Below are 17,518 nucleotides of genomic sequence, written 5' to 3' on the forward strand. Positions count from 1 at the left end.
ACCTATGAAGCCAGACGAGGGAGGATTGGGCTGGATATTCTCCTGAGTGTTGCCCTGAATCACATCCCAGAGGCGCCACACATAGCTGGGGTGAAGGATGTAGAAGGGTTGGCTGGGATGGAGCTTGCGGTGCTCCATGTATGGACCAAACAGGTTGTAGTCTGGACTGGCGTACCACTGATGAAGAAAGAGGGACACCTCAGTTTAGATCACAGTTTTCAGATGGCAAGATGAAATCAATGTGGTAGTCATGAAATGTCAGGTTTTCCAAGTTTATCACCTCCAACATCAATAACACTTTGCCACAAAAGGTGGACTGTGTGCCCCAGAGTATCTCAGAGTCAATTGAGCCTCTCAACAGTCCTCACTTGGATGTTTGAACAGAGTTTGACAATAGAAGACTATTTTCATATTCATCTGCTGAATGGGGAAAGCTTCTGTGTGCTCAAATTAAATATGAGTTTAAGACGTGAACATAAAAGCAATTTTTCAGTTTATTAAAAGATATATTTTGTCTAGCAGTTAAACTCTCGGACTGTAAGATATTTACTTATTCTTAACTTTTTGATTTTTACATGAGGGAAAAAGGAGTAGATGGAATTTTAAGAATTTTCAACCCAAAGTAATTGAATATTCTTTTGCGGAAAGAGCATATCGAACACAAATTATTACACGAAGCAGAGTAGTTTCATCTGTCAACATATCCAGAGGAAATCTATGGTGCAAAATTCTCTATGATGTCTTGCTGACGCCTGCCTCCTCAGTTTGTAGAAGCACGTCATCACTGCACTGAATCAAAACAAGGCCTGGCAAGCCTTGGTGTGCAGGAACAATAGTCAGAGTTTGGTATGTGCGCGATCAAAAATGCCTGAGCCAATCAGATTTGGGAGGGGCCACTCACATCCCCCACAATATTGAAAGTATTAGACTGCCCAGTCTGACAGGCAGCTTCTGCCCTGTGCCGTCTGCGGCTACGAGAGCCAGGCTGGCCCATTTTTTAAATCTAAAATGTTAAAATAAATGGTAAATAGCATTGCATTTGTATAGTGTATTTCTAGTTTTACGACCAATCAAAGCGCTTTCGATGGCATTCACCCATTCACACACATTTATACAGTGTTGGCAGGGGCCATTATTATTAATAAAGATGGCACAACCTTCTGGAGCAATTTGGGGATATGTGTCAAAATGGACTTCGCAATGTTCAGTCACGTCTGACACACGGCGTCGTTGTGCCCAACCCTCCGCCAGTTAAACACGGTCAGCTCTGTCAGCATTGGTGCGATTGTTTGCATTGTTTATGCTGTTAGCTGCTAGCCGACGGCTCAGATGTCTCTATGTTGAGGGACGTGAGGAGGCAATAGATATGGTCTGAATTCTGCATCTTTAAATATATTTTTAGAGAGTGGAAAAACATGTTCAAAAGGTTTATGGATATAGGACTACATGTAAATAAAAACATGTAGTATAAATATAAAACATTTTTTCTTTGCTTTTTTCCTTACACTTGACACAACAAACATGCTGCACAAAAAACTAAAATGGAGTGTTCCTTTATGCAAATATAAATGATTTAAAACAAATCAGACACACAATGTTGTTATCGCCACTGAATGTGAACACATCAGAAAGTTGTGCTTTTATGACTTTAATGACTTCTCTTCAAAGGAAATGATTGAAAGGTAGAACAGTTCCTCAGTGCACTTGGCTCTGCACTACATTTCATTTGTGCATTTCTTCACAGTTAATGGGCTAATGTTTTATTTACATTATTCACATATGTATTTTGTTTTTAGCATTAAAAGATAAATAATGTAGATATACATGGTTTGGATTGAACGACATACACATTTTCTGCCCTAGTGGATAATCAAGTTAATTGTATTCTATTCAATAATAACATACTGTACGTGTTCAGTACAGTGGTTCAAACAATAAGCATGGTGATGTAATTAGCGTGTCACTTATTGATGGAAATGAAGGTCAATCATAATGGATTCAAGGAAAAAACACAGCTTCATATAATTTATTCTTTTTAAACTATATATGAAACTGCATTTTGAATAGTACCACCTCAATTTCTCAGTAGAGGTATAAAAGAACCTTAAGGCGAGACATCCCAGACAAAAGCATTGTTTTCGAAGCTCTAGTTTATTTCTAGAGTTCCAGCTTTTTTGCTTCCATAACACATCTTTTCAAAGACTAGTGAAAAAAAAACATCCAAACTACACATTTAGGTATTTATTTTACTATACTTTGTCTATACAAGTCGGTAGATTTCTCCTAAATTCACCAAACGTTAACCTAATTTTGTGTATTCAAATATTACATTTTGGGCACCTTGAAATACAAAAAACAATTGTCTTTATGCAATTGATCAACTGGGGAAGTTTTATGGTGATATGACTATTCAGGTGTAGTGTTTTGCAAAATGTATGGAATTTTACAATACATATATTTAATGTAAGGCTGGGCAATAATTCAATATGATAATTTGTCATCTTTCAATAGAATCATATCATGAGGAAATTTCATATCAAAACATTGTGATGCACAATTAAGTAATCTAAATTGATAACAAGCACCTTGGGAATATCCCAGTGTAGTTAAATCAAACTATTGTCTAAATGTGATTACTCTGTGTTTGTGTATTTGTGTGCATGCATGTAAACCTAGCAGCATATCTGGAAATACTCTTCTTTTACTCTTTGTTATTTCACTTAAAACTTATATATTAATATTCATTTGTACTAAAGGTCTTAATTAAATGAGAAAATACACAGAACTTTTCATTTATCTGGGATTTAAGCGACTGTGGCTCAGTGGTAGAGCAGGGTTGTCCATCAATCAAAGGATCGTTGGTTCGAACCCTGGCTCCCCTAATCCGTCTTGATGTGTCCTTGGCCAAGACACTTAACCCCAAATTGCTCCCACAGGTTCGCCTGCGGTGTATGGATGGGTATGAATGATTAGTTAGAGTCCTGATGGGCAGGTGGTGTTGTGGCAGAAAACCATTGAAGAGTCGCAGTTCTTGGACTTTTGCAACCAGCGGGGATATTTTATTGCAGACGAACTTACAACAAAATTCAACATGTTAGTCTTTACATGATCTCTTTATACCTTTAATCCCCCTTCCATCACTTCCAGCCAATCACGCCTCGTCGATTGGACCATGACAAAGCACATCTGGCCTTTCACTCGCGTACTGTTTTCCTTCACCAATGTTAGGTCATGTCAACCTAACCGACATGACAAATGTCACTCATCTCCCAACCCCTCCTGACAGGACTTTAGCACTTGTTTATGTGAAACGCTTGTCTCCCTCATTCCCACAGATGATTTTACCAAACAGGTTATTGGGGTTCAACATAACACGTTATATAAAGTTGTATATTAGATAGATTTTCCTCAACAGTGGCACCTTGCATTGCAGCCCCTGTCATCAGTATGTGAATGGGTGAATGATGACATGTAGTGTTAAAAGCACTTTGAAGGGACGGAGGACCAAAAAAGAGCTATACAAGTTAATTTGCCATTTACACAGGAGTATAAAGAAATAGGCATTACCATGTGGTTACTTAATATAGACTTTTTATATATTACATTTTCTGAAAACATGCTATATCCTGATATATATCATGAGAGATATGCAATGACCTATATTTGGTCACAAGTTATTTGCCATATTGCACAGAAAATAATGTCAAGTGAATTTTTTTTTTCCCTCTGAGTCCGAAAATCTCCACTGAAATTTTCCAGTTTCATTCTGATCTATATTTTCAAGATTTTTACTGAAATATTTGCTCACATATCATTTATAGCCTGATTTATTTCCTCTGTAATAACCTTTGACTCTAATATGTCAACAAAATGAAACAATTATTTTGAACCCGGCTTCATCCAATGTTTTCAGATTTCTGTGTTGGAAAGTAGCACATATTTCATGGTTAATGGCAAATGAACTGGTACTTGGAGGACACATCGACATGGACTAGCAGAGCCAGGGATCGAACCTCTTATCCTCTGCAACTGAGACACAGGCGCCACATGATAAGATAATGCCTAATTTGCATTTTATTGTAATACAAATAAATTAATTATCTCCATGTGAGTAATTAACTGGGGAAGTTTCCCCTTAAATTAATTTAAATTCAAAAGCAAAGAGAGTCTATTGAAATACTGGGCTTTTTCATAGATGCATGAAAACTAACTATAATTATGAATGACATTGATCTCTTTTAAATAAAGCTCCAATTACACACAAACTTTTTTATGATACTGAATACATATACATGTTGCACTCAGTCACAGTACACTGTGTAGGTACAGTAAAAAGGCAACCTTTTCTCATATAAAATGTAATTGTTAAGTCTATTAAATATCAGAAAATGGGGAAACATGGCCATTACAAATTCCCATAGTCCAAGTTGACCAAGTCAAATTGCTTGTTTTATGCAACCTGTACAGGCTGTACAGAAAAGGTTAGGTGTCAGTGAACCACATCATGTAGTGTATGTCCTATAGCTCTATGCTTTCCTTTACCTTTAATGTGTCACTGTTTGCTTTGTACAGCTTCTCCTGTCTTTTGGTGAGTAACGTGGAGCATGCTGCAGCTACATAACATCACGATGAACACACATTTGTTCTTCTTTTTTTTTTTACAAGAGCAGAGACAAACTGATCAACCCTTTTGTGGTGATCTGTCCTTGAAGTAGCTGTATCAGTGATGGGCTTCAAAACAATAGCTTGCTACCAGCATTGTGTTGTGTGATACGCCTGGGAAATATAAGTGAATGAGACAGGCTGCACATAACGACCCTGGCTCCTGCAGAGAACTAAAGGTTAAAGCCTGAAAAATTCATCACTGTTAATTTAGAAGGACAAGTGAGTCCATTATTAGCTTGTAAAAAAAAGTGGCTAAAGAAAATAAATAAGAACATGCAAGGACACAATTAATATTCCAAGATAATAGAAATTGGCCAAATAATGGAAATATTTCAGTAAGAAGGCTACATGCAGAATGCTAATCGCTTTGTGTTTTTAAGGTTATTAACCAGAGAACTTCAGCCCTCGACGAATTCTTGGATCTTATCGATTGTGGCAGCAGACCCTTCCCTAATTATCAATAAGGTGGGATAGGGGTTTTATTGAAGTGGTTCTATTGTTCATTATCTTTTTTTTTAGGACAGCATTATATGTGTTGGATCAAAGCAGTGGGTGCTCTCCTCCCATTCAGGCTACAAGATAAACTGGCAAAAATCGAAGGTAATGCCAGTGTCCTTTGCTCCCCTGCTGACATTGGAGTATTTCCATTTATGTGTCTACCTTCGGGGATGAAATATCTGTGTATAAGATTGACTAAGGAGAATATAAAAAATATCAAGAGTAGTTTAGCCAAGTGGAAAATGTTGAATTTATCTCTGTGGGTGGAAATAAATGCAGTTAGAATGATGGTAACTTTAAAGATTAACTATATTTTCATGATGCTCCCTTTCCTGTATTTGTGCTTCAGCTGGGGGAAAAAACAAGAGCCCGTAGGATTAAGCTGTTTACCACTAAAGAGAATGGAGGACTGGCATTACCAAATATAGAATTATACAATATTGCCTTTGAAATGCTTAAACTATGCAACGCTGGTCAGGTAGTGGCTCACATCTGGGCTGGATAGAGATAAGTGAAGTTGCTTATCTCTAGTGAATTCAAATCATAAACTTTGACTCTGTATAGATTCCCTTTACTCCCCTGTCACTCTGCTACCTGTTTGCATGCCACCTTCACCCACTTAGCTCACATTTCAAAACAAACAGGTACAGGTATTCCAGCTCTGTGGAAAAGCACCTTAGTACAGTGGTTCGCAACCTTTTTTCAGTGATGTACCCCCTGTGAAATACTTTTTCAGCCAAGTACCCCCTAACCAGCGCAAAGCATTTTTGGTTGAAAAAAAAGATGTAATACACAGCGCTCTGCCATCAGTGTCTGATTTATTAAACTGTCAACACTGAAGATTGCATTGTTGCATTGAATTCAGTTTATGAACTTACACTTATATTTTATTGAATATTTATTAAATAACTATTTTTAAAGGATTTTTGAATGGATGCTAATTTTAAATACATTTTTTTTAAATCTCACGTACCCCCTGGAGTGCCTTCACGTACCCCCAGGGGTACACGTACCCCCATTTGAGAACCACTGCCTTAGTAGAACCAATACACAAAAGCGGTGAGGTCTCTAATCCCAACAAAGAACATCCAATATCTAGACTTCCTTGCCTAGCAAAAATCTGAGAATCATTAGCCGATTTAAACTATGTGCCTTTATGACTTATTAAACCTACGACAACCACAGCAGACCAGTTTTTGCCCGAGTACAATAACAGCTGCAGTTTCAGTCACTGATAACACTTTCTCCCAAAATAGTTCAGTGCTGCCCTCTTCGTTGTCCTATCCAAAGCATTTAATAACGTTGACCCAATTAAGCCACGCTTAGTTCCACTCATAGAAGATAAAGCAGGGTATGCTTTAGGGCGTGGCTACCTCGTGAGTGACAGGTCACTACCACGGCATTGTCCGGTCTGGGAGTTGTCAGAGTGACAGTGGTGAAATACAGACAGATTAATGAGCTGGTTACATGGTTTGTCTGAGCAACAGGCTCATTTGATACACAGAAATCATACCTTCTGTAAGTTGACAGTGTAAGGTGCAGGATCCCAGGCCACCAGAGTCACGTTCTTGTAGATTGAGCTCGTGTTGAATCGATGCCTCGGATTGGCCAAAATCTGTAAAAGCAAGAAGTCACGATTTTATTGGCAGTTGCACTGATCCCTGAAGTCTTATTGTCATCGTACAGTTACCAGGCATTTGAAATATCGATCTTTAGAGCTGCTGGTACACAGATTTTGTTGCCTCAGTCATTTAATCAATGTACAATGCCTATAAAAAGTATTCACCCCCCTTGGATGTTTTCCCCTTTTGTTGCTTTTATACATGAAATCATGGTCAATATAATTTGGCTTTTTTGACAAGAATTTGCAAAAAAAGCTTCTTTCATGTCAAAGTGAAAACAGATTTTTACAAACTAATGTCAATTAATTAAAGATATACAGTGTAAAATAAGTGTTTGCATAAATATTCATCCCCTTTGAAAGTGACTGACCTAATTCAACAGAGGTCCAGCTAGTTGACGCCAGCAGTGTCACAATTAGTGAAACGGAGATCACCTGAGTGCAGTTGATGTGTGTCAAGTGATTGTAGTATAAAAACACCTGTGTCTGGGAGGACCAGTCACTGGGTCATCAGTATTCCTGCTACAATTACAACATGAAGACAAAAGAACACTCCAAGCAACTCAGAGAAAAGATAATTGAAAAGTATAAGTCAGGAGATGGCTACAAAAAGATTTCCAACTCACTGGACATCCCACAGAGTTCAGTTAAAGCCATCATTAAGAAATGGAAGGAGTATGGCACTTGTTTAAATCTGCCTAGAGCTGCCTGTCCTCACAAACTGAGTGACCGGGCAAGAAGAAGACTGGTGAGGAGGCCACCAAGACACCTACGACCACTCTGAAGGAGTTAAAAGCTTCAGTGGCTCAGATGGGAGAGACTGTACATACAACAACTGTTGCCCGGGTTCTTCACCAGTCGAAGCTGTATGGAAGAGTGGCAAAGAGAAAACCACTGTTGAAAAAAAGCTCATATGAAATCTCGCCTGGAATTCACCCAAAAGCATGTGGGAGACTCCAAGATCAATTGGAAGAAGGTTCTTTGGTCTGATGAGACAAACATTTAGCTTTTTGGCCATCAGACTAGACGCTATGTTTGGCAAACACCAAACACTGCACATCACCACAAACACACCATCTCCACCGTGAAGCATGGTGGTGGCAGCATCATGCTCTGGGATGCTTCTCAGCAGCAGGCCCTGGAAGGCTTGTAAAGGTAGAGGGGAACATGAATGCAGAAAAATATCGCCAAATCCTGGAGGATAATCTGACTCTGTCTGCAAGAGAATTACGACTTGGGAGAAGATTTATTTTCCAGCAAGACAACGACCCCAAGCATACAGCAAAAGCTACACAGAAATGGTTCAAAGACAACAAGGTGAATGTTCTGGAGTGGCCAAGTCAAAGCCCAGATCTCAATCCAATCAAATTTGTGGCTGAAAAGAGCTGTTCACGCCCGATCCCCGAGCAACCAGACAGAGCTTGAACTGTTTTGCAAGGAAGAATGGAGAAAAATTGCAGTGTTCAGATGTGCCAGCCTGATTGAGACATATCCACACAGACTCAGTGCTGTGATTGCAGCCAAAGGTGCATCTACTAAATACTGACCTGAAGGGGGTGAATATTTATGCAATACTTTACTTTACCTTATATATTTTATTTAATTGACATTAGTTTGTAAAAATATGTTTTCACTTTGACATGAAAGAAGCTGTTTTTGCGAAGTCTTGTCAAAAAGCCAAATTATATTGACCATGATTTCATGTACAAAAGCAACAAAAGGGGAAAACATCCAAGGGGGGTGAATACTTATTATAGGCATTGTAAGTACAAAAACAATGAACAGAATGAATTTAACACGGGGATAGTTCAGCTTTTGCTTGATTGATGAGACATTTTCGTAGTTTTGTGTGTGGTTAAAACAGGAAAACATTCAGTTAGGCGAGCGGAGTCTAGATTTAAAGTGCCACACTGTATATTGTAAATAAAGAACCAAGGTTTAATTATTGTTACATAAAAAAACCTGAACTGTCCTCAAATAAAATAATTATAAAAAAATATATTCCAATTATACATTAAGAATGTGCAAATAAGTATTATTGATTGATAATCATTTCTATTCTCCAGTGGGGCCTTAGCTGATATAATTAGAATCCGTAGCACAAAATGCAAACAAGGCATCAATAAATCAACGTCAACTGTATGTGTCAAGAAATAGGTGCATTGAAATCATAAATAATTTATATTTTCAACATGTGCCACTCCACATGTTTTACAAGTGTTTCATTGAGTGACACAGCCCTCTGAGTTATACATCCATCAATAATTAATTTTTGTGCAATATGCAAGGCCATACTCTCACTCACCTGTGAGTTGATGATGCGGATGGTTGTTTTGTTGCCCACGTCTCGCTCGTATCCCTCCGTAGGCGCTGCGTTGAACCGCAAGACTGCATCATGATTATCTGAGAGAAAAAACACAGACCACATCACTTGAAGCAGGTAATGAACTGACCTTGCAGTATAAATGTTATAAAATACACAGGAGAAATAAAAATAATAATAAATTATGAGTATGACCTTTTTGTTTTCCTCCCAATACTCTGCTGGAGCTTTTTTCGTCCTACAAAAAACTTATTTCGAACTGCAATATATGTTTGCCATTTTTTGAGCTTTGACACTCAGATAAATGAAAACTGGGACAAACAAAGGCAGAAAAACATACCCAAAATCAATTCGGCATGAGCTTATCAAGGTCTTGATGTAGTCAATGCTGTGTTTGGAATGAGCTGTTGAGTCTTTAATTTTGGAGGCAACTTTTAAAAAATAAAGAATATCTACACAAAAAAGCACACTGAGGCTCAATGAAACAAAAAAAAAAAAAACGAACGTTTTGATACGAATGCTGCTAACGAATAAATTGTAAAAAGACACACCATGTGTAGTTATTTTTCGTTTTGGCAAGTAGCCGTGTAATAAGCATAATGTATAGAATGTCGGGCCCTTCAGGGCGAACAGGACACCTCCGCTGCGCGTCGGTGTCCTGTTCGCCCTGTCGGGGCTTAATAATGACCGATACATTATATATTTATGATATACTCAGCAGAGTAGGCCCTAAGTAACAAATGTCAGGTTGAAATCGGAATAAAAATAACCCCCTCAGTCACTTGTTGCATGGTCTGTGGGAGGCGCGAGCCCTGGCGTTACACGCGCAGTGAGAGCCCCGTGAGAAGGACATGACGGAGAAGGAGTGCAATCGAACAAGGAGTGCCGGCGTTGGTGTCTAAGCCGAATGCGACGGCTGCCGTGTGGGAGCACTTCGGCTTCAAACCCAACGGCCGGGGCGAACCAACTAACCTGAGAGATCCTGCCTTAAGCCACACAAAGTCAACATGTTGGTATTTCTTGCATTCGAATGACTTCCCACTCATAATAAGTACACATACACAGATCTTTTTGTAGTTATATTATTGCATGTTTGAGACAGAAGAGACAATGACAACACACTCACTGCAGTGATGCAAATCATGATCTGAGCGTTAAAAACGATGTCCGTCAGGCTTACAGACGTAACCAAAGTGCTCTCTAGTGGCTGACTCCTGAAACTGATGAACCACCATTAATACAAAGAAAACATTACAGTTATATCACTAATTCTGTCCACTTTATGGTTTGTTTTGTACATATAGTGTCCCTCACAGTTCACACACCAACATGAAATCCTCAGCTTGATGGATGTGTGTAGTAATAATTAGAAACTTGTAGAGTCTGCCTGTCTGTTGATCGATCCATCAGTCACACTGATGCTTGTCTTGTGTTGATCTGACACCAGAGTGGATGATCTTCCAGCTTTTCATCTGATTCTCTCTCATCACTGCAGCCAGTTTACTGTTACGCCACCAATTGGCATTCACTACAACACGACCTACTGCAAACACTCAAAACGTGCTCACTAGCTTGACATGGAGTTTGCCCTCCTGCTCCAATATAATCCTATAAACATGTTGGTTTCCTCGAGGCCACAACACACTGCAGGATTTTCAAGGTTTTCTTAAAGAACGGATTGTTTTTAGTCCAATCAACAGAGGTTTATTTTACTTTTATAAGGAAACTCACAACATCAATATTTCACACAATATTCAGACTAAAGATTATTTTGTAAAAAATATTGTTTTCTTGCCTAATTTAATCCTTTTCATTTATTTAGATTTTCTTATTTTTTTTCCTTATATTTCATCAACTTATTTAAAATTTCAGATTTATTATTATTTTAATCAATTCTTTTTTCAGTAATACATTTTTTTTAAATATGTATCTATAATGTAATTAAATTGTTTTATTAATATTTCTAGTTTGTATTGTTCCAGGGTATTTTGTTTTTAATGTTTTGATGCACTGACTAGTATTGACTGTCTGAAGACAAGTCTTACATGTTTTACACTCATGTTTGCCATCATTTTATCAGTGTTATTTATTTCTATAAATGCATGTACTTTGAAATATATATAATATATAAATAAATGCATGATTTGCGTGATGTTTATTTTTATCAGCCGAGTGTGTGGTCATTATAACAAATATATCCCTGTGGTTCTTATCGAGGACAATACTGTGTTATAGTACTGAAATAACTAATACAGAATATAATAATGGGGGTCAATTACGCCTACTCATAAATGCTAATATGAGTAGGCGTACATCTACAGTCTCCTCATGGTGAGAAACCCACCAGGACTGCTTGAGTGACATCAATTATGTACCACGGCACAGAAAACCTGTTGTAGCTTGTCGAAATGTGTTTATGACATCCATTTCTATGGATATTTTTCCACATAGCCAGTGATCTCAATCTGATCTTACTGTGACTTCTTAAGATGAATCGACACCTTTCTCATGACCTTCGTTACAGCTGGCAGAGTGGTGAGCAGTTTAATCAAAAAAATAATTCGATGCATTCGCAGAGCAGCCCTAGAGGTTTCTATCTGTCCAGATATAGAAAATAGAAAATACCAGTGATCTGTATTCCACCCAAATTATTAGGTGACTCCCAGGTACAACCTATACAAGTTTGCAACAAGTCACTTTTTTTCCCCGCCACCATTTCCCTTAACACGTGTTTGTTGGTTTAACCTCAACCGGACCAGGATCAATATTCAACCCTCGCCTTGTTTTCGCAATTATCGTCTTTTTCCGTGTCTGCAATGTCTCATGAGAGAAACCCACTTACATTTATAATGACTACAATGTTTTTTTTAAATAATAGAGGGATTTTAATGCGACAATTTTTTTAGCAGCATTTTGTGGCTTAATCACTTTGCATACGCACAAGTTTATTACGTTTATTTATCTGTAAAATCCAATTCCTAGTCTCAAGTGTGCACTTTTCCTGTCTTATAGTATTCATAACTTCAACCAGGCATTTCTATACGTTTCTGGTGACTCTGTATACCGCATTACAGACAGAACAACATCATGTTTAAAACGATTTGTTAATATTAATGTATAAAAGTAAACCGTGGCCAGGTCAGTCCACTGGTCTGCTGCAGGTTTACAGTAGGTGGTTGTGCTTTCGACATCATCGGGAACTGCCATAAAGTATGTGAAGCTGGTGACATATACAGTGATTAAACTACAGTATCACAACACCATTATTCATACTCCGTCATAGAGAGTTTCATTTAAAGTTTAAGAGTTAATTTGTCAGTGTCTGTGAGATTAAACGTGATTACAGTGCTCCTCTGTTGACTCAGTTGGTTCATGTCTGATGTGTTCTTTTCCTCCTGCCACATGATGAAGGACTTTTACAGTGTGAGATGGACTCTTACTAAATCTATTCTGGCTCTGTGGGACTTGTTAGATGCCCGCTGACAATGTTGGCTTTCAACTTTATATAACTGCCCCTGGTAGCTGCAGTTTAGTTACTTCAAAGTTGGGTGTCTTTTTGTGTCTAAAAGTGTGGATGAAAACGTCCATGTTGGCTAATAAAGCCAGGGAGAGGAAGACAATATCATTAGCAGGCTACTGGATGTTGCAGTAGATTAAGTGGGTTTTTTTGTTTACAATTAGAATGCATTATTGTGGTATCAAAATGGCTCCAGTTATGACTGTAACATGTTTCCTCTCTGCTGATTACCTTAAATTAGCTTTGCGTTACATCATAAATTGATATGAGTGCTGACTTTTTAAAAAAAGGTATTAAATGGCCTTGTTCCAATTACATTACAAACTTGTTAACCAATTATGTGCCTGAGAGCCCAGCAGGGATGTTGAAAGAGTTTTATCTATCTATGGTGCTTGGACACACGTCTCCACTCTTTCACACATTATGAATAACAAACAACATAAACAAACATAATCAGGAGGCTTCACCAGAACAGACTGAGGGGAGTTACTCCTCAGAACCACAAACTATGTAATCTCAAAAATGAGTTAAATCAAAACTATCAAAAATATTAAAACACTAAAAAATTCACAAGAATAATACTTGTTACAGGGCATTTCATTGAATAATGCTCTAATGTGTTTCCGTTATATTCTCCATCACATGTTCTGGGGATGCAGTTTATGTTGTTCACCACATGATGGCAGCCACACATCACACACACAAATCCCACTAAAATAAACTAAACCAAAGCCTCAGTTACAAAGCTCTCACAGGGAGAACTCTGTGCTGCAGCCACTGAGAGACAACCAATAATCCAAATGTCAGTCTGCCTGTAAAGGGCACAGAAACAGAGTATGATTGGCACATTCATCTTTTGACTATTTGTCACAATTAACAGCTGCAAAATCTAGGTTTTGATGCAGTGCAGCCTTTTGGGAAGGACAGCGGGGTGAGAAGCAGCAGACAGAGTGCGATCAATGCAGTTTGATTTCCTGTTGAAGCTGAGCCTGAGAATTGATGTTACAAAGTCAAGCTTTTCCAACACTGTTCAATAATTAATCAGCTCTAGAACAGGGTTCTGAGGGTCTCATGCGTCGAGTCATTTAGTCCCCCCCGAGAAGCATATCACTTCTTAAGAACTGAATATCAGGATGATGACACACTGAACCAATACCCTGACATAAAGATGTATGAGTTGGCCCTCAGAGAAAAAGCAGTCATGAATTATTTAATTTATTTATTTGATTGCTTTCCTATATTCTTATAATGACTCTCTGATGGCAAATTTGAGTCTCAAATTGATTGTTACAAGGTATGCCTGTTCAAAATAGATTAAAACAATAACGCAGGTGTGGTGCTGAAAAGACACATTCACTATGGTTATGAGCATGTGCATATGGGTCACATTATTGGACATAAACCAGCAACGGACATTGAGGGATGATGATACATCAACAGAGATTAAGAAGCACCTGCAGAGTTTAAGTCCAAGGCCTGCTGCCCAAAACTGAAGACTGCCTCTCTTTTCTTTGCTTCTAAAAATAAGGAATACCACTCAGCCAAATGTTTTGATCCCCCCAGCAGTAAAACAAAAACCTGAAATACCAAAAAACACCTCCATATTCATCAATAAGCCAAACAACAATTGCTGAGAGGTGTACTTGAACGCATGTTAGAGACTGTATTTCTATCACTTTGCAAAAAATCTGAATTTATAATGATCAGATTTCTTAGTAACAGAAGATTATTTCTTTCTACAAGTGAAGGCAGCATTGTTCATAGACTGCAGAGCTGACACAGCACCACAAGTTAATCCTAATGTGACCACAGGGTCACAGATGTAGGTTCACATCACTTGCCTTCATCTGATTTTCAGTGATAGTAGTTTGCTGGGTCAATGCTATCTGGGGCAGCTAGTGTCTATCGAACGATGTCAGTATACAGACATATAATGTAAATATAGAAATATAAGGCATAAAGCCCGAAGCTCTCAATATTAAAGGTTTTGCTTTCTTTGAGCAGATGAATTCACAAGAAAATGCAAGGGAGCTATACGTTATGTGAAGGCGCCTGATTGGTTACCAGAGGGGGGTTTTGCTTTTTTTTTTTCTAGTGAGCCATCTGTCACCGAATTCACACTCTCCCCACTTACCAAATAGCTGCCAAAGTCTCTAAACCAAGAGCACACACATTCAAACACAACGACATATACCCTACTAGGCACACGCTCAAGCCTGTTCACGATCAGCTTGACAAGTTAATCAGAAAAAGCCATGCAGAAAATGGATAAAATTGTTACAGGATTATATGTGCAGGTTGACCTTTAAATTTCAGCATATCATTCATCATGTAGTCGAAGGTTTATATACCGTATAATGCTGGACTTGTTTACGAGCCACAGTACACATCTTACCTTAGGATCTAAGTAATCTTGTTACACCTGTACTATTCAGGTAGAGCTATACTACACTGACGCACTGTAGTGCTTTTACATGATAAGCTACTCTAACTAACTGAAGCATGTGTCAGTTAAAGCTGTAAACAGGGCAAAAGTAAGAATTTTGTCTATCGTGGTATATCCTGTTTCAATTAAAGATTTATTTTCGAGAATGTATGATGATATAATTTCTTTATTCACAATAATATTAATATTTTCTGAAGAAAACATTGTGACAGTTCTGTCCATGGCAGTGGACCTCAAATATGAATTGTTTGAAATTTACAGTAGATTTTGCAGGTGTCAAGATCTTGAATCTTTATTTTCATGACCACATGAGATTTGGATCTGTGCCGTGAACAGGAAATATCCAAATCTCATGCCATGAAATTTACTTAAATACCAGGTTCCTGGATGGTGAGCCCTTTGTGTTTAAGGTCATCTGAACTTTATGTAAAGTAAATTCAAATATAAAATGTGGTAAAATTTGCATGCAACAACCTTGTGAACCTAGTTTACATTACCTTCATTTTTCCATGCAAATCTTTCCATGCAACTTTTCTACAAACTCAAACAAATTTAGTCACATCATTGGTGCATCGTGTATGTAATGATTACAAGTCACTAACCTTTCCATCTCAGCAAGCATTAAAAACTTTCTATTTTAAATTTTTGGCATTTCCACTCGTGAAACACTTAAAATGCACAAGATGGTGGCTGAAAATTAATTCACATTTGTGACAGGAACTCATATTTTGGTAAAGACTTAACAGATACTAGTATCGTCAGTATGCTGCCGTTTGTTTTGTCAGGGTTTATTGAGGGCTCTGATGACATTGCAGCCTCTTGGTAAAGTATTTTGCCAATGGTCTGAGCACAAACTGAAAAATAATGAAAAATCCTCTTTCAGCTTTTATATTTTGTAGCAGTGTGTCATACCTTATCTTTAGTTTTGTCAACAGCATAGGTATTACCTTATTTGATAGTTATGATTATTTGGTACTGATGCAAAAAAATACATTTGTTTACATACCTTGCTTTCATGAATATAAACAAGTGTTTCTTTCTACAAAACCCTTTTTCCTCAAACAAAAGAAGCTCTGTGGCCCCATGGTGCCTACACTCAAAATCTTTTTTCTCTCCACTCACCGATCTCTTTTCCCAGTCCTGAGTGCAGGATGGCACCAGCCGAGGTGACCACCGCACAGGTCTTGAAGCTGCTCTGGTCCTGCCGTCTGTGCAGTCGCTCCAGTGGACGAGACGGCACAAGACGAGCCCAGCCGAGTGAGGAAAAGGGCTGCTCCGACCCATCCACTGTCCTGAGCTGGGCCTGGGCTTTCATTTGACACAGCAGCTCCTTGGCACTCTGGGCGTTCTTGCGATGCCCCGTGTAGGAAACATGGTGTTTGTTGGCACTGACGTAGTCCTTCATGGCGCGCTGCAGCCGAGGACTCAGCATGCCAGACGACACGCGACCCCTCCACAACCGCTGCACCACCGAGGCCGACTTGGAGAAGTAATATTCCTCCAGATCAGAGGAGTCTCCACCGACCCTCCTGCCTGCTGTAGTCCTCATTCTGTTTCCCAGCTCTTCATCTTCATTATCCCTCTCATCTTCTTCATCCTCCCCACCGTGGTGGCGGTTAGTGTTGACGTGGTTCTGGTACTCTGTCTGGGAAGTTCTCTCACGACTCTGGACCGACGGGTCTGAGTGAGAACCCACATTTTCTGTACCAAAGGAGGACCAGGCAGCCAGGCTCTGTGGGTCTAGGTAGTCCTGGTGGCTGGTCTCCTGGCTACCATATATGGCGTAGGGAGCACTGTTGGGGCTGTTGCTCACATCCAGGCTGAGCTCTGGGGTCGTGGAGCTGGCAGAGGGCTCCGGCTCTGGCTGGTCTCGGGGGTAGGTTGTAGTTAAGGTGGAAGCCAGTTCAGGTCGGGAGCCCAGGTTGGCATGCTGTTGGTGGGAGGCCTGTATGGATGTAAGGCGCCGGGTGTCTGGGTGCTGGGACAGTAAAGAGCCCATGGACGTCAGCGGCTCATTCACACGAGCGTCCAGGAAGTAAGAGAGGAGGGCGAGGAAGAGGAGAACCCAGGCCAGCATTCCGATCAGCACGAGCCTCCGCCACTGCCTCATACTGGACTTCATTACCTCTCACTCACATACACGCCTGTTCAGCTGGCCCACCAACAATAAAGCCCCACGGCCAGGACTTAGCCCAGGTCAGCTGGAGGGCCTGTGAAAGAAGAAAGCTCAAGATGAAACTGATCAGGGGAGATGGGGGGGGGGGTATGGACTAGGAGAGCAGAAGTTTGAGACGCTCACCTCGACCAATGGTTCTATTTCTTCATGACCATGTGTCCTCCAGGATTTAAGAAGAGCCTGTGGAGAGGAGTGGTACAAATTATTTGTAGTCAAGAGTGCACATGCATACATGATGCTGTGTGTGCATGAAAAAAAACAAAAAAACACTG

The 17,518-nt window shown here is 39.3% G+C and overlaps 1 protein-coding gene across 3 annotated transcripts in view; it reads right to left on the reverse strand.

Annotated features, from left to right (window-relative positions):
• st6gal2a (ST6 beta-galactosamide alpha-2,6-sialyltranferase 2a) overlaps nucleotides 1–17,518 on the reverse strand; it is a 51,496-nt gene that overhangs the window by 18,630 nt on the left and 15,348 nt on the right. For all 3 annotated transcript variants that reach the window (XR_008531796.1, XM_054614901.1, XM_054614902.1), the window contains exons 2-6: nucleotides 17,370–17,426; nucleotides 16,193–17,280; nucleotides 9,090–9,187; nucleotides 6,677–6,778; nucleotides 3–177 (exon numbers count right to left, since the gene is read on the reverse strand). Coding sequence is in view for 2 of the 3 variants with exons in the window: in XM_054614901.1 (XP_054470876.1) it covers nucleotides 3–177; nucleotides 6,677–6,778; nucleotides 9,090–9,187; nucleotides 16,193–17,192 (1,375 nt within the window). In the remaining variant the exon portion in view is untranslated. The remainder of the gene's footprint in view (nucleotides 1–2; nucleotides 178–6,676; nucleotides 6,779–9,089; nucleotides 9,188–16,192; nucleotides 17,281–17,369; nucleotides 17,427–17,518) is intronic.

Source organism: Anoplopoma fimbria, chromosome 16 (assembly GCF_027596085.1).
Source record: "Anoplopoma fimbria isolate UVic2021 breed Golden Eagle Sablefish chromosome 16, Afim_UVic_2022, whole genome shotgun sequence".
Taxonomy (NCBI): domain Eukaryota; kingdom Metazoa; phylum Chordata; class Actinopteri; order Perciformes; family Anoplopomatidae; genus Anoplopoma; species Anoplopoma fimbria.